This window comes from Pongo abelii, chromosome 5, assembly GCF_028885655.2.
Source record: "Pongo abelii isolate AG06213 chromosome 5, NHGRI_mPonAbe1-v2.0_pri, whole genome shotgun sequence".
Lineage (NCBI taxonomy): Eukaryota > Metazoa > Chordata > Mammalia > Primates > Hominidae > Pongo > Pongo abelii.
Window position 1 is genome coordinate 39657149 of NC_071990.2, and position 26400 is coordinate 39683548.

A 26400-nucleotide genomic window follows, 5' to 3' on the forward strand; every position below is an offset into this window, starting at 1 on the left:
TCTGCCTACCTGAAATTCCAGTACACATGGCTCTGTTTCTTACCTATCTCAGTCCTGGTGGATATAAGCTGGTCATTTTGGGGATAATGCATAATAAGGAAATCTAGGGAGTTAGGACTAGAAAAAAGAGGCAAAGCAGACAACATAACCAAATGAGAGGTTTTTGCAATGAAGCTTTGGGAGATGAGGGAAGCTGCAGTACACACGGCCTGAGAACTACACTTCTTCAGCCAACAAAATGAGAGAGCAGGGGGAGCAGGAACTCAGAACGTGTGTAAGAAGGGCTGATGGCACAATTTTGGGTGCTGTGTCTCTGGTGAGTCAACAGTTCCAAGGGCTAATATCAGGAAGGCAGTGAATACCCAGAGAGAAGAAAAACAGAGATGGAGAGAGAATTGCCACAATATGCAAAGATAAAAATAATTTACAAGCTTCATGTTGAATCTTTAGGGGAGAGAGATCCTGAAAAATTTTCTGTGTCCAAGGGACAGTAAATGGAGGCTAAATATACAGAGCCCATTATGATGAATGAAATGTTATTATGATTCTTTAGTGTATTGGTTTTAATGTTTTGTTTTGGTGAATATAAAAATATTTGTAGGGACTTTTATAGGTTTACTTGTAAACTTAATCTTGCTTTTCACATAAAGGCGTAATCCTTAATTATGGCTTTTCCTATCACAGGGCTGTGACAGGGCTATCCACCTGTCCCTTCATGGCTAGGGACAGGTGGATAACTGTTTCCTATAACGTGGGAGATGTGACAATGTACAACGCAGAGCACAGCACTTGTTTCTAATCTTCATAGCAGCAGAAGCTGATTTCATTTCAGCTAATGGAGCATATTGATCATCAGCTGCTCCAGGGTCTAACAGGTGCCAGGAGGAGACCAAACCTTCACATTCTTTGAACTTGGGAAGATAAAATTTCCAGAATAAGGAGCAGCCTTTGCCTTCTATGAGAAAGTCTGGATATTATCTTTGAGAAAAACATGGCTCTGTTGGAGACAAGCTAATCATTTTAATGGGGCATTTGAGGTTTGTACATGTAAGGTAAAGATACACCATTATTTTGGGGGAAGCTCTAAAAATGAAATAACCCAAATGCAGGTAGGTGCTTCTAAGTAAGAGTTAGATGTTCTATTTAGTATTCTGTCTTCAGAAACACAGATTGGGTGCTTCTTTAGCAGAACTATATGTTTGCAGAGCTAGAGATTAAAAAAAATCTTCATACAGTTTATGCCTAAAAAGTAATGCTTGTACTTGGATGTTGTGATGGTTAGTTTTATATGTCAAAGCGTATAGGCTACAGTGCTCAGATTTTTGCTTAAACACTAGTCTAGAGGTTGCTTTTAGATGTGGTTAATGTTTAAATCAGTAGCCTTTGAGAAAAATAGATTACCATCCATAATGGGAGTGGGCCTCACCCAGTCAGTTAAAGGCCTTAAGAGAAAAAAGACTGAAGTCCTCCAGAACAGAATGAATTGTGCCTCCAGACTGCCTTTGGACTTGACCTGCAACATCAACTCTTCTTTGGCTCTCCAGCTTATAGGCTTGCCCTGTTCGAGTTGAACTTGCCAGCCCCTACAATCTCATGAGCCAATGCCTCAAAATAAATCTCTCTCTCTCTGTATCTATGCACATCCTTTTGGCTCTGTTTTTCTGGAGGACCTTGACTAATACAGATGATGTGGATATGTGTCCTTGTCCAAGTACCTGCTGTAGCTCTTTGGGAATAGTGGGCAGTCAATGGTGGGATGAATATGTAGGTCTGATCTTGTCCCCACCTCACATGTGAATGGAGACTTTCATCCAGGTACTCAATAGTGGTCACAACAATGAGGGAAAGACACTATTGTACTGAGTGAACCGAGCCGGGTCCTGCAACTAAAGAACCGCCTGTCTCATCAGGCCAATGGCGCCCCCATTGAGAAACGCTGCTTTTGAGGAAAGATGGAACAAGTTGTTGGTCACTGGGGGGAGTCCCACCTTGACTGATGACATGCTTGTGTCACTGAAGACTGAATGGCCCAGAGTTTTGGAAAACAAACTGCTATAAACTGTCTTGTGAGAGCTATGGGTCCAGGCAGTGCTCTGGAGAAAGTGAACATACAAATAGGCTGTTGGGCCCTGTGTCCACAGTAGGTTTTTCTTGGAGCAGGCCTGCCTGAGGGTGTGTGGAAGCCTCCATGAATGAGGCTGGAAGCCTACAGGTCAAAGCCCTCCAAGAAACCAGAAGGAGCTTTTAGCTGCTCTCCAAGGAGCATTTCTGTTAGGCTTAAGCCTCCAACAATACCTTATTCAAGTTTGCCTCGCCTAGTCAGATGCCATCGCCAGGGCCACAGGGTCTTTGAGGCCTGGTAGCCTCAAAGCAATGGCACCATCAGAGGACAGTGTGCCCAGCAGGCAGCAGCCCCTATAGCACGAGAGGAGATGAGGAAGACAGAGGGGAAGGACGTCAGGCAGGCGCTCCAGAGCAGTGCTTGGAGGCAGTGCTTGGAGAGCTTTTGGGCACAGTCTGGGCACATGCTTTGATGTGAGTGGATTAATTTCCAGCAGTAAAGCCAGGAGGGACTTTGGCCATAATATTTTGGGAATAAGAAGGAGACGCACCCTGTTTGGCTGTCACAAGCTGGTGAGTCCTGGGACATGTGGGACTCATTGGGAGAAGTTTCCTTTAGTGCTGTCACCCCTCCAGGAACAAGGATGGGCGGCTTATAAAGGCGAGCAAGAGGCAAGAAAGCTGTGCAAACTGGAAAAGGGCGGCATTCTTTCAGATACAGGCTGGATGATTATATTCCTAACTCATGCCAATCCTAACTCACAAACTGCTGAAGAAATGAAGTCTGGTTAAATGTGTTCCTTTTTGCCCTTCTTAAAAATACCAAAAGCGAGTATTTTTCAGACAGCTTTATACCAGCCACGCTGGCCAGGCCTTGTGGGCTCCAAAACAAACACACCTGAGCTAGACTTGGTCAGCACTGGGAGGCCAGAGAGGTGGCCAAGGAATTAATAAAGGAATCTAAAGATTGTTCTCTATCCCCAAAGGCTGCCACTTGAAATAGTTCTTGCTTTGGGGGAGTCATGTGAGTGTGTGGCAAGGAGAGGGGGAGACGGTTGTGGGGGAGAAGCTTCTGAATCCCTTCAGCTTCACGCGACAGGATTTTGACTCTGGCTTGTCACTGGAAACAGATCTGACCACTTCTCCATGGTGATATTTGTAATCTTTTCTCTTTGCAGTCAAGAGTATCAATGAAGAGTGAATGTGTATGACATGCGGTTTTTGGTGAGAAGTTTACTGTGGGCCTTAGGATATTTTCTGCTGGAGACAATACACTTGATGTAATGATTTTCTGTACCACAGAAATCACAGGAATCTGTTTTCTAAGGACTGATTACATGTCAGCTGGCTAATTTCTTTTTTTTTTTTTATGAAAATGAAAAAGACTCAATTTTATTATGAAACAAAGGCATGCATGTTTTAAAACAAGGAGAAGCCATTTTTACCCATCAAATTAGTACATTTTAGAAACTGATAATTCTCAATGATGATGTGGGCACCAAGATGGGGACTTCCAAACATTGGTCAGCTGGCTAATTTCAACAGTCCTTCGTGGGTTGGTATTTTAACAATGTGGCAGTGTTTAGAGGAATTGGTGGTTTTTACCTGGATCTTAGGAAATCACCAATGATGACACTACAATGGGTGAACAATGGGTAAGCTAAGATGTTGCACGTACATGAAGAAGAGATAAGTATATGAATGGCAAATAGGTGCCCCTAATTCCTAATAGTGTAACATTATCAATGAGGACAGTGACTTCTAGGAAGTTGTTACAGTGGCCGGAGGCCAGTAGCCTTCCTGCAGTTTCTCAAGTCACTTTGGTTGAGAAAGCCTGCATAATCCAGCTCCCATTTTCCTCTGTCTTCTTTTCACCATCTGAGTTATCTCAGAGGTAACACCCCATTACCCCCATCTTAGTGTGGTTTCTCCTGGAAGCAGACCCTAGTACAAGTAGTTTATTTGGGAAATGATCCCTGGAAGCACTGGTAAGAGACAAGGGAAGTGAGACACGGAGGGAAGGCAGCCAATATAGTGGGCAATGGCAAGCCATTTTCCACTATGGGCAATTGGAGCTCAATCCCACTGGGAGACTCTAGGGGCCCATAGAGGATACATGCCTCAGAGCTCTCACTCCTGCAGAGGGAGGGAGCTGGGGTACGTATACACCAACTTCCAACAGTCATTGATTGAGTCCTCCCAGGGCAGGGGATTTTAATTCCCCAGCACCAGCCTTCCCCACATGTATCTCTTGAATAGGTGAAAAATGCTCTCAGGGGGAGTGGGTAGTGCTAGCAGATGAAGTCATGCTAGTGTGCACACGCCTGGCATGTGGAAGGGATGCAGGTGGGGCTCTGACAACATCTGCCCTGTCCCTTATTTCTTGTTTTTCATTTTCCTTCTCTGAAAAATATTACTACTGCCTATAGTTAATATAGTCTCTTACAAACAGACCTAATTCTTTGGCAACAAAACTAGCAGAGAAAGAGGCAGAGGAAATGAAACATTCTAGCTAGTCTATTGCCTGATTTCTTATAGGCCTGGCTGGTATTTGGGGAGTCAGGTTTGTTTTCTGGCCTGGCAAATAGGAGTAACTGTAGCAGCCCTTGGTTTTCTATGGACCCTATTTTAATAGAATACAGATTGCTTAGACTTTGGCTCACATTCCGCATGCTGAGGTGAGCTACTCTTTCTCACTTGCTGCCTCAGTTTCCCTTTTTGCAATGACACCTCAGATAGGAAGCTCTGACATCAGAAGCTCTTCAATTCAGCTTTTACTTGGGGCAATGGAAAGGGGACGATGTGTTACTGTGATGGAAAGCACTGTCAACCAACCCTGGCAGAGGTGGATACCACCTGGGGGCATGAGGGACTCAAGCCGTTTTGAGGACTCATCCTAGAACAATGCAAACAATTGTCCTCAGTCCTGGGTCTATGGGCCTGTTCAGACCCTTGTAGTGATTTAGGAAGTCAGGGAGAGACATTTCTGGCTGTGCGGAACCTGATGAAATACTGTTTTGTGGAGAGAGACTAAAAAATAACTAAACTGTCTTTAAGTGGAACAGAGATCAGAAAATCTCCTGAGGCACATTTAAGAAACCCATCAATTTTGCTGGCTTGACCATAGAAGGGAAAATTGCACTGCAAATGATTATCTCTGATGAAATGTTCCCAAATCTTTTACAGGGCACTTATTTGTAGTGACCTATTACTCCACCAACGAGGCCTGACTGAGAAGCCCCCACTGGGTGGTTTATAAGAGGAGTCTGCAGAGTAATTGCAGGCTCAATCCCGAGGGCCTCCTGTGTCCTATCTTCTCAACCACCTTACAGGTATCCTGAGGCTGGGGACTCTCCCATGGATTTGTGTGTTTTCTACAGGGCCTCCAACTTTACAGATGTACATAAATTGCTGAATGAATAAACCTGAGACCAAGGCTTTCTGCCCAAAGTCCTGATCATAGTAGCCCTCAATTTCCTACTTGCCCTGCCCAAACTGAGGAAGAGCTGTGGCAAAAGCTCCTACTGTGTTCAGCCTGAAATAGTTCACCACAACCTGTATCATCAACCCATACCCAATTACCTGAAGTGCTCTTTCCAGAGAAATTAAAAAAAATTCTGTTCTCTAACATAAGATTCATTTTCAAATGACAGCTGAGGTGGGTTGTCTGATATTCCCTCCTGTCTTCTTTCCTTGGTGAATTCATACTGTTTTATTTTTTATTTATTATTAATTATGGTAAAATTGACTTGGGAGCATGTGTATGCATCATGGGTTTGGACACACACATGGATTTGTGTAACCACCTTCAAAAGCAGGATACCCAAGAGTTCTGTCACCCTAGACTCCCTCACACGGCCATGTTGGGCTCACACGCTTCTCCCACCCCTGCCCTGCATTGTGGAAGTTCTCACTTTTTCAGAATGTCATATAGCTGGAATCAGATAGTAGGAGGCTTTATGAGACTGGCTTCTTTCATCCAGCACAATGCCTTTGAGAGTCACTCGTGTTGTCTTATTTACCAGCAGTCTGCTCTTTTTATTGCTGATTAATGTTCTATTGTATGCACTCTATTGAAGTCTATCCCCTCACTCATTGAAGGACATTTGGGTTACCAACAGTTTTTGGCAATTATGAAGAGAACCCTTACAAACATCTGCATACAAGTTTGTGTGTGAACCTAAGTTTTCATTTCTCTAGGGTAGGTAGTTGGCTTGTAAGGTATGTCTGTTGAATTTTATAAGAAACGGCCAAGTTGTTTTCCAAGGTGTCTGCCCCACTTTGCATGCTGACTAGCAACATACAAGAGTTCCAGTTGCTCCACATCCTTGCTATCACTTGGTACTGTCAGTTAAAAAATTAAAAAAATTTTAAGCTATTCTAATAAACAAATGGTCATATCTCATCATTGTTTAGATTCAAATTTCTCTAATGCTAATGAGGGGGAACATTTTTGCATGCGTTCATTTGCCATCTGTACGTCCTTTTTGGTGAAGTATCTGGTCAGGCCTTTTGCACCCCCACCATTTTTAAAATAAATGAGCTGTTTGTTTTCTGAGTGTTGAATTTTGAGAGTTAATATTTATGTATTTTTTATATTCTGTATAGAAGTCCTTTGTGAGATATGATATCTGAAAATATTTTCTCCCAGTCTGTCACTTGTCTGTTCATTCTCTTAACAGTGAATTTCACAGACCAAAAGTAGTTAATTTTGATAAATCTGATTTATCACTTTAATTTTATTGATTGTACTTTTGGTATGATGTTTAAGAATGTGTTGCGAAACCCCAGACATGAAGAGTTTCTCATACTCTTTCTTCTAAAATTTTATAGTTTTACATTTTCTACTTAGATCTATGATCTGTTTTGACGCAATTTTCGTATATGGTGTAAGATTACATTGAGATTCTTCTTTTTTCCTTCAGTACATGGGTACCCAATTGTTTTAATATTGCTTGTTGAAAAAAAAACCTTTTCTTTCTTCATTGCCTCGGCACCTTTGTTGAAAATCAATGAACCTTAAAGATGTGGGTCTATTTTTGGACTCTGTATCCTTTTCCATTGATCTACATATCTATTCTTTTGCCAGTGTCAACATTGTCTTAATTACAGCAGCTTCCAGTAAGTCTTAAAATTGTGTGGTGTGACTTCTCCAGCTTTATTCTTCTTTTATAAAATTATTCTAGCTATTCTAATTCCATGGTCTTTCCATATAAATTTTACAATTACCTTCACTATAGCTACACAAAGTTCTGCTGGGATTTTGAATAGAACTGCATTACATTTAAAGGTCAGTTTAGAGAGAATTGACATCGTTCCTATATTGAGTCTTTTAATCCATAAATATTTTTTTGCCTCCATTTATTTATGTCTTTTTTGATTTTTTTTATTAGAGTTTGTTGGGTTTCAATGTGGAGATCTTCCATATGTTTTGATAGTTTTATACCTAAATATTTCTCTCTGTATTTTTTGGAACTACTATAAATTATATATTAGCATTTAATATATATATATGACTATAATATATTTACAAGTATAACATAATATTTAATTTTGGTAAACAATTATTACTAGAATGTAGAAATATAATTGATTTTTATGTGTAGACCTTGTATCCTATAATCTTGCTAAACTCTTTTATTGTTTATAGGAGCTTTTCTGTAAATTCTTGAAATTATCTAAGTAGACAAATACATCATGTGTGAACAGGGACAGCTTTACTTCTTCCTTTCACATTCTATGCCTTTTATATATTTTTCTTGCTTACTTGCAGTGTCTAGGACTTTCAGTACTGTATTAAACAGGAGTGGTGAGAGTCAACAACTTTGTCTTGCTGCCGATCTTAGACGAAAAGCATTAAGTTATTCACCATTAATTATGATGTTAGCTGCAAGTTTTAAATAGATGTCCTTCATCAGGTTGAGAAAGTTCCTTTGTATTTCTAGTTTGCTGGAGTTTTTATTGTGATGAATGCTAAATTTTATCAAATACTTTCCTGTGCCACTTTATACGATCATGAGGTTTTTCTTCCTTAATCTATTAACATGGTGGATTATATTGATTGATTTTTGAATACCGAACCAGAATTATATTCCTGAGGTAAACTTCACTTGGTCTCATGGTATATTAGTCTTTTTATATATTGCTGTATTCAATATGCTAGTATTTGTGTATGTTTATGGGGGATTTAGTATATAGTTTTCTTGTGATGTCTTTGTCTGGTTTGGGATCAGGATAATACTGGCCTAATAAAATGAATTGGGAAGTGTTCCCTCTTCTGTTTTCTGGAAGAGATTATATAAAATTGGTGTTATTTCTTTTTAAAATGTTTGGTAGAACACTACAATGAAACTATCTGGGCCTTCTTTCTTTTTGGGAGACTTTTAAGTATGAATTCAATTCCTTTAGTAGATGATATGAAACCATTCAGGTTATTTCTTCTTGAATGAGTTTTGGTAGTTTGTGGCTTTCAAGGAATTTGTCTACTTTTATCTAAATTGTCACATTTGTGTAGACTGTTTATAATATTCTCTTATCCTTTCAATGTCTGTAATGATATTTCCTCTTTCTTATTTATTTTTTTTGAGATAGAGTCTTGCTCTGTTGCCCAGACTGGAGTGCAGTGGTGTGATTTCAGCTCACTGCAACCTCCGCCTGGGTTCAAGTGATTCTCGTGCCTCAGCTTCCCGAGTAGCTGGGGATTACAGGGGTGTGCTACCATATTCAGCTAATTTTTGTATTTTTGGTAGAGATGGGGTTTCACCATGTTGTCCAGGCTGGTCTTGAAGTGATCCGCCTGCCTCAGCCTCCCATAGTGCTGGGATTACAGGCCTAAGCCACCTTGCTAGGCTGATATCCCCTTTTTCGTTCCTGGTATTGGTTATTTTGTCTTTTCTCTTTCTTTGTCAACCTGGCTAGATGTTTATCAATGTTATTGATCTTTTCAAAGAACCAGTTTTGGTTTCACTGATTTTCTTTATTGTTTTTCTCTCTTGTATTTTATTGAGTTTTGTTCTTATCTTTATTATTTCCTTCCTTCCACTTGCTTTGGAATTATTTTTGTTCTTTTTCTAGTTTCTTAAGATGGAAGCTAAGCTTGTTGATTAGATCTTTTCTCTTTGCCAATATATGTGTTGAATGCTATAAATTTCCCTATAAATACTGTTTCAACTGCAGCACACAAATTTTGGTGGATTTTATTTTTATTTTCCTTTAGTTCAAAATATTTCTAGTTTATCTTGGGACTTTCTTTTTGAGTCTTAGGTGATTTGGAAGTGTACTGTTTAACCTGCAAGTATTTGTTGTTTTTGGAGGCAAGTTCTCACTCTCTCACCCAGGCTGGAACGCAGTGGCACAATCATAGCTCACTGTAGCCTCAAACTCCTGGGCTCAAGAAATCCTCCTGCCTCAGCCTCCTAAGTAGCTGGGGCTATAGGCATGTGCCACCATGCTCAGCTAATCAGACTTTTTTTTTTTTTTTGGTAGAGATGGGGTCTCACTATGTTGCTCAGGCTGGTCTTGAACTCCTGGCCTCAAGTGATCCTCCCACCTTGGCTTCCAAAGCGCTAGGATTACAGGCATGAGCCACTGTGCCCAGCTTCAAGTAATTTTGGATCATATCCAGAACATGTTCAGGGTCTTATTTAAATTCTAAAAAAGACTCCTGATTTTTTTGTTGTTGCTGTTTAAGCGGACAATCAGCCTGATTAGGTTCAGGTCACAAATTCCAATAAGCCTTCTTTGAGCTGTGGTTTTTTTATTTTTCCTTTTTACAAGATTGCAGTATTTACTTCAAAAAATACATTGCTTCATAACCTTCAAAAATAGACCTGGCTTTGCTTTAGATTACTGATGCAGGCACTTTATAAACTTTATATCTTTGATGTCCCTTGCCTATTAAGATGCCCTTTGATGTCTTTTTGCCTATTGAGTTTATTTGGTACATTATCCATTTCTGTAGTCATTCCTTAATTATTTGCTTTTGTCTTCCAACAAAAAGGAGTACCCAAGGATCCTAGTGTTTGCTAATGAGTTGCTAGGTACTGCTACATTCCAGTTATTTATCAGGATGTTTTCTAGACTTCAGCATCATCTCAACATGTGTTAATATGCTGTTTTGCAAAACAACTAAATTTTAAAAATATTCATGCATCATTAGTAATGTCTTCAATAAGGATTAAATTAATAAAATTATGAAACATATGTTTTCAGCAGTAAAATCATCAGACTTCTGGTCTGGTGCAAGGTTTAACCATCTGTATGCAGGAGTCATTTATTAGTGGTTAGTGGTTCTGAAACAAATGATCTGAAATCACCATCTCTAGTTTTGATCTGGACATGTTTTTACTGACAATCAGTGCAGTGTGACCAAGGTTACTTTGCATATCTTCCTTGGGCCAGTGCTATAGTGAGGTAGAGTCAGTACCTCCCAATTTAAAGCAACCTGAAAAACAGAAAAAAGCAACCGTCCTGGGGTTCTTCCAAAAATCTTAAGAGAAAATTAAAACAAGTGACAGACTGGAAGAAAACATCTGCTACATATTCTATAGTCAAAGGCCTAATATCCAGAGGACACAAAGAGCTCCTACAAATCAGAAAGAGAAATTCAACTAACCAATGGGCAGAGAATATGAGATACATGAAAAAGCATTCAATTTCACCAGCTCTTAGGGAAATGCAAATGAAAACAATAATGAATTACCAAATTTTGCTCTCCAAATGGCAAAAACTAAAATGGCTGATATGATCATGTACAAGCAAGGATGCAGGGAAATGAGTATTGTCACACACTGGAAGGAATATAAACTAATGAAGCTCTTTGGGAAGGCAACTGGGGAGTAGTCATGAAAGTTAAAAATACACATATACTGTTGCTCCCCCTACTCATCTATCCCAAAGAAACATTCACACTTGTACACAAAAATGCATGCACTGTTTGTAATAGAGAAAAACTGGAAAAAAAGGTGAAATGTCTGTTACAAGGAAGTAGTTAATAGTAGTTACATAGTTTATTTCACCATAAAAAATGGTGAGTTTCTCATTTAACATACTCACTGTTAAATGAGAAAAGCAAGGTGGCAGAATGATACTTTATGGTCCTATTTATGCAACAAAACAAGATATCTTTGAACATAGGTGCTTCTCTCTCTCTTTCTCTCTTTCTCTCCAAATGCACAGAAGAGGAAGGAAGGAGATACATCAAATTGTTGAAAGTGGCTACTCTTCTCTGGGGCAGGGGCATGATTGGTAGTAGGTGAGAGAAAATGTGTGGGCTGCTTACATTTTGCTATGTATATTAATGTATTGTTCGAACTATGGAAAAATGTACCCATGAATCACTGATGCAGTTAAAAAGAGACAAAACCCACCACCCCAATGAATCTATGACTTTCTGAACTCCAGATTAAGGGAGAGAACCTAGGAAGGAAGGGCTGTCCTCCCTTGACTAACTTAGTCCTCTTCCCATTAACCTCTCTGCCTCTTTCCTTTATTGTCAGCTCCATCCCTTACTAGCTGTATATTATTGGGCAATATTCATAAGTTTCAGTTTCTTCATCTGTAGTAAGGGTATTATAATAATAATAGTACTTCTATCAAAGTTAGCTATTATGATGATGACGGGGACTCCACTTCTTTGACTCTTGCTGGCCTACAGTCTGTGCTTAGAAACACAATCACTGGCAATGGGCTTCTCTGTTTGCTGCCAGTCCTTTCAGGCAATCTTATCTCTGTCCAAGCATTGACACCTGACTTTGGGAGGTCCCCATGGCACTCCTAGTTGTCCTGTCCCTGGCCACCCTTTTGGCCTTGTTCAGGTAGCTGCCAGCGTCCTGCTGTTACTAGTTTTGCCACCGAAACTGCCTGGGCTGGGCTTTTGTTCATGAGATGCCTGATCAGTGACATAGCCTAGATGTGCTCAGGAGCATCTCTGCTTTTTCAATGTTGCCCAGTAGCAGTCATCTACCTGCCAGAAGGGGAGTGCTGAGTCCCTGAGGATGGACAAGTGTCTGCGTGGTGTTTCACTATCTCCTCTGAAGGTCTGTGCTTTAACAAACAGCTTGCTGTAGGGCTGCACATGCATACTTTTAGGCTGGACTCAATAAGTTCTGGTGCAGACTATGTGTTAGAGAGCCAGTCTGGTCCACAGGATCATGTTACCACATGAAGCCAGCACCAAACTGAGGCCGTCTCCATGCTGAGTGGAATGGCGGCTGTGAGGAGGGCTATTCCCACCCTTGTGTGTTCTGCTTTTGGAGGCTTTCGGTGGATTTCTACAGGGGGACTCATCAGTGTTTCCAGAGTAGTTGACAAGAGACACAGCAAACGTTCTGCTATTTGCAGGTATTCCCTGTTCAGCATCACTGACAAAACCCTCTTCCCCACCTCTGTCCCAGCTACAAATGTTCATCCTTCTAATCAATATAATACAATAAAACACACTTTTCCTTCTTAGAAGTGAAACAACAAATTACCAACTATCTGCCCTGGGCAAATCAGTCAGTGGAGCACAGTTCCTGCTGGTGTATTTAAAGAGAGTCTCCTTCCCTTTAGAGAGTGCCGAGAGGGCCTCAGCCTGGAGGGACCACACGCTTACCGATATGACCCTGTGGCTCTTCATCCAGGAGCTTCCTGGTTTATATAAAGCTGCCACTTTTCTGCAGGGTTATTCTGATATCTAGATAATAATATCTGCTGGCAAAGTTATTTTTGAAATACTTGAATGAAAATTATCATGTCAAGAATGTACATTGCTACTACGATGAGATTTAGAATGCATCAGCTGCCTTCTGAAAATCTGAAATGACTCTCCCATAAGGGAAAGAAATTTCATTTTAAGGCATTTCATTAAAATGAAATAGGTGTTGAGAAAATTGGTTATTTGAAAAAGATTCAAGTTAGAGCCTCAGCTTACATACCACATTCTACAATAAATCCTAAATGAGTTGAGTGTGAAAAACTGAACAATATAAAAAACGCTATAAGTAAATTTAGGAAGGTATTAAACAGATCCCTGACAATGAGCAACCTACCATTATTATTATTACATTGACTGTTTCTAAGTATGAAAGCAATGGAGGAACTCATAAAAGAAAAGATCAATGGATTTGACTGTATGAAAAATAATAATGTACTGTAAATTATAATGTACCTTACTAGTCACTAAGATTACTGGTAAAACAAAGGGGCAATAGTGAGTTGCTTCTTTGAGAACCTGGAAATTAAGGAATTGATGTCATCTAATAAGAGCTGAACTAGCAAAAAATCTTCACACAGCTCTCCCTGAGATAAAACCAAGAGCATATGCGATATCAATCATTGCACCTGTCCTACCTATCCCCTTTTTAAAAGAGAGAGCTTCCTCCCCTTTGCTGCCTAGCTGGCCACTTTCTGACATACAAGACCTCTTTTCCTTCTTGGTCATAGTTTCCTGGACCAGAGCTGGGTTCCTGACCCCAAAGCAGCACATGCTTAAGCCTGCCAGCAGCTACTGTCCTAAAAGCCTAGAACACACAAATTGGTCCAGTCAAATTCTCTTTCTCATACCTTTGAGCTAAGAAATAAGCAGATAAGGAACTCATTAGCCTTGGGAACTGGATATTAAAGGATGTTTTCAGGTACAGCTGGGACCAGGGAAGACAAAAGCCATGAGGAAGTGGGACTATGGTCAGCAGGGCCAGCCGGTTACAAGGGCAGACAGGCACAGAGGGAGCAAGAGGCGCTGAGGGAGGCCCGGAGGCAGGGCGCTGGGCTCTAAGGCCACCCTGGGTCCTCTTGGCTCTCCAGGTCCTGGTTCCAGCTCCTATTACAGCTTGGAGGGGCCTCAGATCTTATGATCGTACCTTAATGGGATTCTTGTCATCACCACACATGTATCCTAACCCTGAGCTAGCTCATCAGGTTTATGTTTCTAAAATCAAAAGAGCCAAACTAGAAGTGATTGTTTCTGTGACCTCAAATCCTATGCAAAGTCACTTGCGGTTCATCCTGGAGAGGTAGGAGTGGGATAAAATTACGGTTTAGTAAGAAGAAGCCTCACAAATGGTGCTTTACTGTGTCTGGCAAAAGAGGTATTGTGTGCAGAAGGAGGCTGGTCAGCCTGGAGAACAGATGAGTCAGGTTGGCAATGGTGAGTGAGTACTGTCCAGAGGAGGCAGGGACTGGACCAAGGCCTATCATTGCTGCAGGAATGTTCACTGCTGTGAGCAATGGAAGCCTTGTGAGGCTTAATTGTGACCATGGGTACCTATCTCTCCAAACTCTTTACTTCTCTTTGTTTTGATTCCCTTTGTGCTTGGAGAGGGTCACTTATCAGCCTTTCAACAACTCATCTAGCTTGTTTCCTGGGAGGATGTGCCATGGATAGAGGTGGTTTAAGAGCTCCTGTCTATAAAAGAACATCCACCATGGTAAATAAATAAGTTGCCTCTCTGATTTGCAGTCCATTTGACTGGCATGGGTCAGCCTTCCTCTGTTCTCCTAGCCAGGTCTTGGACCTTGGTTCACTCACTAGGGTAAGACTACTCTGTCAGGACTCTTGAAAGGTAGCCATCCATCTTTTTTTGGTGGCATTCCAACCAAATCATTGCTTCCTTCTCTATATTTGATAATTATTAGTGCTCAATCTTGCTAGTGAATGTACACTACAGCCCTCCAACTTGCTTCAAATCATTTTTTTTGTTTGATCTCCAAACTAGGACAGCAAAACATTAAATTTCATGAAGATATCAGTCATACTGGTTATGGGTTGTTACTCAGATAACTTCATGTCTTGGAATATTCTGCAATTTCAGTGACACCTGAACTGTTACAGAGAGACCTTAATAAGTCATCTTTGCTCTTTTTGTCTCTAGATACCTGAGTCATCTCAGAAAGATGCTTTTGTGTCTTGCTTTTCAAGAGTCCCGTGATCTCTATCATTTAATTACCTTCTTGTCAAAATGTTCTTTCACATGATCAAATAAATTTCCAATACAATTGCAAATTATTTCTTCCTTTTTTGAATCTCTTTAAAGCTGAATTATAATTTATCAGTCCTTCTGTATATCATCAAGTAATATACAGTCGGTTCTCTTACAACCATGTTTCTTTAACAGGAATTATCTCATATGCAATTGGTTAACGGGGAACTGATGTCAGTGTAATACATAGTCTTATTTGTTCACATAGGATTTTCTCCTCTTATGTTAAAATTTTGCACCACCAAGTAAAAACAACTGAATACAAAGTAAGCTGGCACAGCCGAGCCCAGGAAGCTGTGGAGAAATGCAGGACTGAACTGCAGCCCCCTTGCCTCCACGTTCCTTTTCGTGGTCCAGCGTGGCTGGGTGCTGTCTCTTAGGGGGGCTTATCGTGCTGCTGTCCCCCTTCTCTGCACATGATGCTCATGTCTCCATCTCTCAGCAGCCTCAACCCTTCCTTAAATCCTCTTCTATCATGATAACCTTATTTTGGAAAAAAAAATCTGATGTTTTAATAATAGATTGTGTTTCCTTATGTATTAGGAATTTAGCATGCCATTTATATCATTATTTTTAACAGGGTTGTAATTGGTTTTGTTAGAGTTAAAGCAGCGTGGGTTCTCAGCGGTCTCCCCCAGTCTTAATTTTCCTATAATCCCCGAGTTTTCAATGTGCCATTTTGTATTTGTTCCATTATAGCACCTATACTTAAATCCAATCTTTAAGCTCCCCATTCACAGCTTTCTTTTTTCCAGGATAAAGAAGTCTAACTGTTGTCTTTTCTCATAAGAACTACCTCCCATTGCTTTACAGATGTCTCTTATTTCAGGCCATAGATAAATTTCTGTAAGGTCTGTAGTAAACATAATTTCTGTGTGCTTAGCATTTCTTCCTTTGGAGAAAGATATCTGCTCTATTCCTTAAAAATTTTGTTCAGTTTATGTGGTGCAGATGGGCTAAGCACCTGCCTGAGGAGTGGGGACATGATCTAGGCCTAGTCAGTCAGAGTGTTTTATTCCCCTGGCTGTAGGGATTGGTTCAGAGATGGGTACGTGGTTTAAGCCAGGTCAATCATTCGTCACTCCAGTGACTTTTGCCAGTGTTGTTGGGCAAGGTCCCTTTCAACGAAGTTACGAATTCTAAAGACCACGTAAACTTGGAGTTGCCAGGGGCATCTTGCCACTAACTGGGGAGAGGCTGTCAGACAATGTAGTCAAGCAGAACTGAGACAAGGAGGGAGAGGAGAAGAGAGGAGAGAGAGATGCATTTGAAGCTAGTTGTACTCCTTAGATTCCCCAGTTACCTGAGACAACACATTTCCTTCTATTCTTACAGTCAAACATTGTAACCAATGCAAGTTGGGTACAAAAAATTAATTGAAGTTTTTGATAAATGTAATTTTAAAAATCAGACTAAATACTCTAGTGCACTAGCAGAGCTTGTCATTGAAAATAAATGTGGTGAATCATTTAATAAATCAAAAATTACTTTGTAACTTTTAAATCATCTCTTTACCTGCTTTTCTCTGAACCATTTCTATTCTTGTAGGGATCTGGAATTACTGAGGAAATGCAGTATGTTGACATGGAAATGCTGGGTAGAGGGAAGGGATGACATCTTGGCTTTTATATTTCTTACTTTTGAGAATATAATCTTTTTTTACTTTATGGTAACACATTTTTATTTTCTGGTCCCTGATGACTCCTCTGCCTGCCCTTAATCAGGCTTTCTTGAGTCCTTATTTGTGCTGGTTTTGGTACATAAGCATAAATATTTCATTACACCTATTCCTACTAAACCACATCTACATTTATGCTTTGAATTCTCTCGTATTTTTTGAAGCATCAATAAACCCACTCAGTTGGAATTGTATACAGCCTGAAAATACAACCCTTCAACTCTATTCTCCAAACCACTGAAAATGATAGTTGAAACACATGTGGGACACTGAATCCTACCACGGCTGCTGCAAGCCCATGGGGGACCTTTGTGCAAACTAGAAAAAGGTGTGCCTTCCTATGGGCAGATGCAATGCTGAGTGGCGCACATGGGATGGAGAGCAAGGGCAGGCTGGACTTCAGCCCCACTCACTGCCACAACTGGGCCCCAAAGTGCCAAAGATGACCTGTCATTAATCACGCTACAAAGAGCCTTTTAATTTTCATGGGCTATGCTCAAAGCTCCTGAGCTAGGGTCTAGTTCGAGCCTTTTGTTGGGCATATCATGTAGGATAAAGGCCAAAGAATCAGGGAAACTGAATAAACAACTGAGAGAAATTTAAACTCAGAAGACAATGTCAAAGTCAGGTAAAAGTGAATTTATGGAGATCATATATAGGGTTAAAAAGTTCTGGAGTTGGACAGAAATTCTAGTTTGGCCACTTACAAAGGCCATTTCACTGCAACTCATTTAAAAACAAAAATCTGGCCGGGTGCGGTGGCTCATGCCTGTAATCCCAACACTTTGGGAGGCCGAAGCAGGTGGATCACAAGGTCAGGAGTTCAAGATCAGCATGGCCAAGATGGTGAAACCCCGTCTCTACTAAAAATACAAAAAATTAGCCAGGTGTGGTGGTGGGCGCCTGTAATCCCAGCTACTTGGGAGGCTGAGGCAGAGAATTGCTTGAACACGGGAGGCGGAAGTTGCAGTGAGCCAAGATTGCGCTATTGCACTCCAGCCTGGATGACAGAGTGAAACTCCGTCTCAAAAACAAACAAACAAACAAACAAACAAAAACCCTATAAAACAGTGAAAATACCATATTTCATAGACTCTAAGACAATGTCAACTAGAAGACCAATCGCCAATACAGAGATTTTTAAGAGTAAAAAAAAAAAAAAAAAAAAAAAGGCCTAATGGGACGGTTAAATGCATCCCGACAACACAGGTGTTAAGAGTGTAAAAACTGTGTCTCTTAGAATCTGTGACATATATGGTAAAACCCACCTTACAGGTGTGTCTCCTCCCTATGAGGATTAAATGAGATAACATAGGTCAAGTTCTCAGCCCAGCCTGGAGTAAGTGCTCAATAAATGCTGAAGGCTGCTGTTACTGCTGATGTTGTCCTTGTAATTTGGAGCTGGCAACAAATAGTAACAAAAGGATATACTTGATCCAGGTCATCATAATCTAGCAAAACAGACTGGATGTTGTCTTTTCCTTACTCCAGGATAAGTTACAAGAAGCAAACATGCAGGAGGTAGGTCCAAAAGTAAACCTCCAATGACGCTTAAGTACAGAACATGCACAGAACTGACAAATAGCAAAAACAGTCTGGTTTATTCTGCCGACAGAGACCCAGATCTGAGAAATGATTTTCTCAAATCCCAAATGTACAAGAGAAACACTTTTTAAAAGGGCATTGGTCAAATGGTGGGTTGGGGGGTTCTTTGAATTTGGAGTAGGGGGAAAAACTTCCAGAATGTTTTGCTAGCTTTTCTAGTGTTTGTTTTTCTTTTTCTTTGCCTCTCACTAACAGCTTCTTCTATTACATTCCCCGTGATTTTTGAATTGATTGCTGAGTGCCTCACTAGTGAAAACCCACTGTGCAGCCTCCTGTGATGTGAGTTTTCATTTAGGCCTGGAGGGGTCTGTGGAGGGATGAAGAGGTGCCAAGAGGTGTCAGTCAAGCTTTACCTGCCTGCAAGGCAGTTGTTTCAGGACTAGTCTGGAGTGGGCCTTAAGCCAGTGAACAGCCATTCATTGTCCTTTGTTGCCAAAGACAATGCTGCCAGTGGTAGAACAGTGATGTAAAAAAACTAATGCCTGGATTCTAGTAAGCAAAACCATGCCTGGCTTATGCCACTGCCTCTAAAGCAGTCTACTTCTTTTCCCAGTTTGGGCTCAGTGGCATTTTTAGAGACATGACAGATGGAAGCAGGGTGTAAATGAACGTGTACGAAACCCCAGCCCATGTGAAGAAAAGCAGCCTAATGATCTTGTATATGGAACAGGTAGATACAATAAAAATGGCTCTCCGACAGAAACACAGACTCTTATTATTTTTCAGGGAGATTTTAAATTGGTTACTCCTCCCATTTCTTATTTCAGCTTATTTCAACATCAGGACTGATGTAAATGGCGTCTAGAGAAAGACAAAAAGGAGTTTGTGGCAAGAGTTTATCTACCTAGTTGGGTTGGCTTCTTTTAAGAAAAGGAAATTATATGGAAGTTCAGACTGACTGATGATGCCATATAAAAATTAGATATTATACAGCCACTACTAAAATGATAGCCTTTAGGGAGTTTTGAGAAGGAAGGCAGCTCAAGAGGCAGCTGTGGATCACAATGTCAGAGAAAAAAACAAACTACCCGAGGAGACAGTGGCAACCTGAACTTTAAACATCTGGGCTGACTGGTTTGCAGTTCACAAATACAGCTTCTGTTTCTTCTCTGCAGGCCAATTACGTGTGTGCCCCTCGGCATCTCAATCTTGCCTCAGGGTCCAGAGGCAGGACGTAGCCCAGTTTGGGAGTGGAGCTGAGTCACCATCCCGTGCAGACAAGGTAAATTCATGTCATGCTTCTGCCTCCTGCCTCCTAGATTCACTGAAGGACTCCTTGGGGACTACAAATTCCATTTGATTTCATTTCTCCCTAAGAAAAATGCACTCACTCATATCCTAAATTTCCAGAAACTTGTGTCCTTCAAGGTTGCCTTGGAAGTTTTAAATGCGTGTACAAGTTCCACCTTCCTCCTCCTTAGTCCTAACCTGGTGTCTGAGATGTCGTGATGGCAGGCTACTCCCTGAGGTCAAGCACCGTGAGGGGGTATTCAGTAATGTGTCTGAGTCTCAGTGACCCACTCACCTGGGCCCCTTGGATTAGAGCACAATTTGAAAGATGGGTGGCCAGGAGATGGGTCTTACTTCGGTATTTGCATAAAGTGAAGTGAAGACTGGCATTGGCTTTATAGGCATCACTGAATTAACTACTATGTTCTTGGCAGCAATGGAAGCTTGAGTCTCAATATTAGTGTGAGCTATACTTGTTATTTTCTGGATAAAACAAAAGTTTACTTGTCCAGATCTTCCCCTAGCATATCTGGGTCCTTTGAGCATGAATTATAAGCAGACACCTTCTCTGGGCAGATCAATGACAGCCCTCAGTTGGTCGGCCCTTGGCTCTTGGGCAGGAAACACCTGTGCAGCTTTTAAGGCAGCCCCCAATCTGCCTAATCTTCAGAATGTGGCAAACTTGCTCCACCAACATACACGATTGCACCACAGTTATGGGGAATTTGTAGTTATTTCCACTGTACTCAGAGTGAAAAACTAAGTATATTAGTATAGTCAGTTGGTGCCTTCCATCATTAGTCTATTTCATTAATGTTGGAACGGTTTTATTTTGGTTTACAGAGTAAGATATTTTTTAAGAGCAAAACTTTATATAATTTCTTAGGGAGAAGCAGTTTATAAAAGGTCTTCTCTCTTATCCCTCCAAGGATGAAAACAGACCACTGGGTCCCTTGAGGTAAGAGGATGCTGACAAATTGGCCCTGGCTCCACTGAAGTCAGCTTCCTCTTTCCCCTCCTTCTCCCCTTCAAGCCAAGTAGACTATCACTGCCCACTCTCTGGGACTGGGCTGCCCCCCAGCAGAGTGTCTGCCTTCCCACCTGAAGGAGATCAGCCTAGAATCAATTTCCTTATTGGTGTGGGTGACTGGACCCTCTGAGAATCAGATAAGCTATGGATGGACATTATCTTCAGAAAAATACAAACATTCCTAACTCCCAGTTTTTCTCATGCAGTTTTAGGATGTTCAGGAATCCAGGTCAAGAAAGGGGTTTGAAATCTTTTTTTGCGCCAGCGATCTTCTGGCAGTCTGATGACTGTACGGACCCCTTCTCAGGATAATAATTTGGTGCATAAAGTAAAATACACAGGCTTTTAAGATAAACCAATTATATTGAAATAGTTATCAGAATTGTAAAACCTTTTGTGATACAGAAATATCTATGTACTTTTATATAAATGTATTAAATAAAAAGATCTAATGGTGAGTCTAATAACCACTGTAATTCTGTACTGATAGCACAAAAGATATTTTACAACGTCTGCCCCTCTGTGATGTGACATGAAAGCCTCTGTAACTTCCACTGGGTTCATCATTGAAGTGGTGCTAAATTTCAGTTAGAGGTTAGTAAAAATACAGGGGCATTTCTCTCCTATCAAGATCCTGGATCTTAGGTCAAGAACCCCTGAGACACAAGGATTCTGAGTGTGGCTGTTGGGTGTGGCTCTGGGTCTGGCTGCCTCAGCCCCTTCTGTCTCAGGCCACAGAGGGGACTGTGGGGCTCCTGTTTACCGACCGAGACAAACTAAGGCTATCATGATTTTTATATTCTGTTAGAAAGATTAAAGGGGGCACTCACAGTGGCTTCTGTCCTGTCCTCACTTGTAGGCGGAGAAAAGGGCGTAGTAAGAGAGACCCAGAGGGCCAGCTGTGAGCCGGTAACTGCTGCCTTCTCCAGCACAGAGGTGAGGCACAGGGATCGCCTCTGTGAAGCTGCCCTGGGCCTGGGAGATGGGTCTCTGTGGTATCTTTTAGTTTGGGATGAAAAAAACATTGTCCTCTTACTTTTAAAAGGATTTGAGGCTGGGTGTGGTGGCTCACCACCTGTAATCCCAGAACTTTGGGAGGCTGAGGTGGGTGGATCACTTGAGGTCAGGAGTTCGAGACCAGCCTAGCCAACATGGTAAAACCCCATCTCTATTAAAATCACAAAAATTAGCTGGGTGTGATGGCATGCACCCATAGTCCCAGTTACATGGGAAGCTGAGGCAGGAGAATCACTTGAACCTGGGAGGTGGAGGTTGCAGTGAGCTGAGATCGCGCCACTGCACTCCAGCCTGGGCAACAGAGTGAGTCTCTGTCTCAAAAAAAAAAAAAAAAAAAAAGAGAATCCGAGGCACATTTTACCGAGTTGCCTCTTGCCTTAACTTCACCTTTGCAGGGGTACTCACCTAAGTGGGCAGCCCTCCGTGGCAGCCTCCACCCTGGGAAGGCACGATGGCTTGTTTTTGCCTCTTATCCTCCCACCGGCTTACTGAATGATGCTAAAATATCGTACCTGTGCCAAATATGCTAAGTAGAAGCTTTGGGAGGTGTAAGAGTGTTTCACCATACTTGAAATAGAAATGACGTCTCACTGTAACTGTGAAGTTATGATTAGCTGAGCTACTGCTGAAAAACACCAGGGAAAAGCACAACTCTCTGATTGGGATGCTGGAGCTCAGGTCTGCCTGAGGATGAAAAGTTCAAGTTCTAGACAAAAGAAAGTGCTTTTCCTGCTGGGTGGTGGGCTGGATCACACACTTCCTAGGGAAGGCTCTCAAAGCAGCTTCCTTGGCAGGGGCTCTCCTGAAACTGGGCTTCATGGCCATTTGGAGGCACATCACGACCTGATTTTCACCAGGAAAATGGTTTCTGAAAGAGGCTCACAGAATATCATCTGCTTACCAATTTTACTTCTTGCTTCATTTATACTTTCTCCCAGGGCCTTGGCTTCAGAAAATCTGGAGAGGAAAAAAATGAAAATTGTAGTTTTTCTGTTCATCCTACAAGATGTTTTAAAAATAATAGATTTCTTAGAGGTCACCAAAATATGATGAAACTTTATTGAAAGACACAAAAGAAAAATCTAAATAAGTAAAACATATTAGGCTTAAAAATAGAGAGAAAATTGGTATTAACTATAGGTATTGTTAATTTTTACTCTATCCAGCACAGAATTTGTATTCTCATAGTCTCTCATTTATGATTTTTAATTTATGTTATTTCATGATGCAAAGATATCAGAATAAAGCCTGGCTGTAAGGTTTCTGTGCTATGTTCTATTGATTATGATACCAAGATCTTATAACCAAAGAATATATACTTATATAACTTTTTTCTGATTATAAAATAATATATCAGAGGTTGTAAAACTATGGCTGGTTATGAGACAAATCCGGCCTGCTGCCTGTTTCTGTAAATAAAGTTGCCCTGGAACACTGCCACCCCTATTCACTGACGCATTGTCTGTGGCTGCTTTCACGCTACAAGACAGAGTCGACTAGATGTGACAGAGACTGCGTGGCCTACAGCGCTGAAAATATTTTCCACCTGGCCCTTTATAGAAGAAGTTTGCTGATTCCTGTTATATACCATTATTAAGCCAGCTTTTGAAAATATAAAAACAAGAAAAAAATTCTCAAGTACTCCTCTACCCAGAAATCAGCACATTTGATACACGTACCCACCCCGTCTTTTATAGAGCCAGTTTTTATAGGGTTGGGATCATACTACAGATATGATTTTGTGCCCTGATTTTTTTTTTCACTTAGCATTATAACATAAGTCCTTCCCTATATTATGGGATGCATATGTTTGATGGCTTCATGCTAGTCTACCAGATCGTTGTGCTAATGTTTAGTGAGTGATTCCTTTATGTTTCTGGCCTATGTTTGAGACACCCACAATGAGCCAACTTTGTGCTAGAGAAGCAGACAGGACATGGCCTATGTGAGAACATGTAGTTCAGTCCCTATACATAGTGGGTCCTCATGAAATGTTAGTTGCTTTCCCTCCTCTCCTTTCTGCCATGAAGTTAAAGAGACAATTGAAAGCCTATGAAAGCAAGCACCTAATATATGGCTGAATTAAATGACTGCGCCTTGGCGGGTGCTAGTCATGCCATTAGAGTTTGACTAGGGAGTGGCCTGTCCATGAGTGAGCGGGGAGCTGTCAGGAAAGCTTCATGTACAAGGTGGGAGTGACCTGGGTTTTGTGGATCCACAGGAGTCTTTAGAAAATGTTTTATTATGAAAATTTCCAAATATACACAGAACAGTAGAATGAACCCTAACATACCCAGTATCACATTTTATTAATTGTCCAGTTTTATTTCAACTATTTCCCCTCCTCCTCCCCGCTCTTCTCTTCTCACTTCCCCGTCTCTAATATCCCAGCAAATCCCAGATATCCTATTGTTTCATCCTTGAACACTTTAGTTGCCTAGGATTATGTTGGAGGAAGTGAGCAGAGGAGGGCATTCCAGGCAGGGGAACAACATAAGCAAAGGCCAGAGTGCCACGACTGCTCTGTGTTGGATGGAAAAGAAGTGTGAATTATGTCATTGCTATTTTCCAAATCTGTCTGCTTGGCCTGGGACTGTGGACAGGAGGTTTCCAGGGAAGGGGACTAAACTTTTTCTCAATGTTAGCTTCTTGGGACTCCGCCCATGGCTCCCTTATTAAGGCTGTTCAGGCTCATCGTAGATTATGTATGTCCTCTCCTCAGTGATGGCCTGTCACTTTCCAGGGAGAAGTACAGTTCCACTTGATGCAATTCAGACATTTACATGATGCACAGGTCACTGTGCTGGGCTCTATGGGCTCATATGGCCTCTGCTGCTGGGCAGGCATAAGGCGACATTTGCTGCAGGCCATTCGGAAGATGAGGACCATCTTCAACTCTCCATTCTGCCAAGGGAGGGCCTATGACCATTTCATCACTGCTCTGTCCATCCCCAGTGTCTAGGATTTATAGGATCTGACAGTCACATGTTGCTCAACGAGTGACTCCTCCCATTTCCTGTTCCATAGGCTTCTGGAAGCTTTAGACTCTTTGGAATAAGGAAAATACAAGAGCAAGGGTGCAAAACTGCTGAAATTCACACTGAAATTCACATCAATGCTGGAGGAAACCAGAGTACAGCTAGAAAAGGAAGATAACATAAGCAGAAGAGGGACTTTCCACTGCAGTGCTGCCCAGAGAAGCCCTGACAGGCCTGGGATGGAGTCCCCCAGCCTTGGCGGTGCCCAGATATGTCTGGGGGGCCTGGCAGAGGGAGCTGCTGAGTGCTGTGGTCAACTCTCTCCAAAGAGCCGCCCTGCTCCAGAGCTGGCAGAAACTGTGGGGAAAGCCACGAGCTGTTCCTGTCTCTCTGTTGCAGCCCAGTCCTGAGCTAAAAAGGGCTTTCCCACTGGAGAGGTGTGGTCTGAGGGCTGTGCAGTCTTCATGAGACCATTTTCCCGTCACTCTGGAAGTTGTCACCACTCCAGGCCACCCCACCCACATGTGTTCCTGATCCCTGGTTGTCAAGACAAACTCCGAAAGGCCCAACGCTGAGTGTGGAGAGGGAAAGAGCAAGTGTCAAAGGAGATGGGAGAGATGAGAAGGCTAAGGACTCGGTTAGGAAAGATGCGAGAAAGAGGGTGACCCCATCAGTGCTGCCACGTTCTTCCTGGCCCACCTGCATCTATCTCCACACCTCTCCAGCCAGCACCAGTCTCCCTCCCTCCTCACTTGCTCCCTTTCCTCCTGCCCCTCCGTCTGAATTCTGCTCACCTAAACTTCACCAGGGGGAGTTTCCTGCCTTCTGATTTTCTAAAAGGCACATCCTCATCCATGAGATGGCTCAGGAAGCCAACTTCTGGCCAAGGGTACCTTGCACCCCTGTACAATAGCCTAAGGTGCTGCTCACTGCTATGCTGATGAGGCTGCACCTTGAGGAGGGCCAGGGAGGTTGTGTAACTCAGCCAGGACCACTGATGAGTGCCCGAGGATTTCTTTCTATTGGGGCCAAGGCATTCCTATTAGGGCGTTGTTAGTTGTGTGGCTGGTTTTAGGGCATGTAAGGTAGCTGGGTGCAGTTCCAGTGTGGATGCAGGCAGGCTGCCGTGTCACCTGCACACAAAATCCTGTGAAGGGGCAGGGGCTGGGCTTGGAAGGGAGAAGGAATGCAATGCTCTGGTGTTCTTCTGCTAGCCTGGCTTCCCGTAACACCCAGCCCTCCTGATCTATGGCTCCCACTGTGCACCAGGCAGGTACTTGTAGACCCTGGGGAAATGCTCTGTCATTGGCTTCCAAGGGCCCTGGCTCTTCTGTCTTTTTCCCCCTCTCTCTGGCACCTCCTTCTCAGTCTCCTTTGCTGATGCGTTCTGCAGCCTTTTCCTTGAATGTTGATAATCCACAGGATTTTGTCCTAGGCCCACTCCTCATTTTCCCTACTCCCTATAGGCATTCCCTTTATGCCAGCATCTCCTTGGCTATCTCAACTGACAGCTGTCAAATCTCCATCTCAGCCCTGCTTTAGTTGCTGACTCAGGTATCCAACAGCCTGTTTGATACCTTGAAGATAACTAAAATCTACTGTACCCAAAAAGAACTAATCACCTGCCCTGAACACCTCCCCTGTTCTTCCTGTTGTTCCTGTCTCAATGCACGGCACCATCACTTATGGATGGCTCATGTCAGTAACCTGCACGCTACCTTTTGCCCTCTCTCCATTAGCACCTTCCCTCAATCCTGGAGTCTCAGCCATCCTCTATCCTCAATATCTATCAGAGCATTCCACTTAGCTCCAACTGCCTGAGAGCAGAACGCTGCCATCACT

The 26400-nt window shown here is 42.0% G+C and overlaps 1 protein-coding gene across 3 annotated transcripts in view; it reads right to left on the reverse strand.

Annotated features, from left to right (window-relative positions):
- Nucleotides 1–26400, reverse strand: part of KIF6 (kinesin family member 6) — a 386393-nt gene that overhangs the window by 68688 nt on the left and 291305 nt on the right. For all 3 annotated transcript variants that reach the window (XM_024248395.3, XM_054558770.2, XM_054558771.2), the window contains one exon: nt 22482–22537. In XM_024248395.3, coding sequence (XP_024104163.3) covers nt 22482–22537 — 56 coding nt within the window. The remainder of the gene's footprint in view (nt 1–22481; nt 22538–26400) is intronic.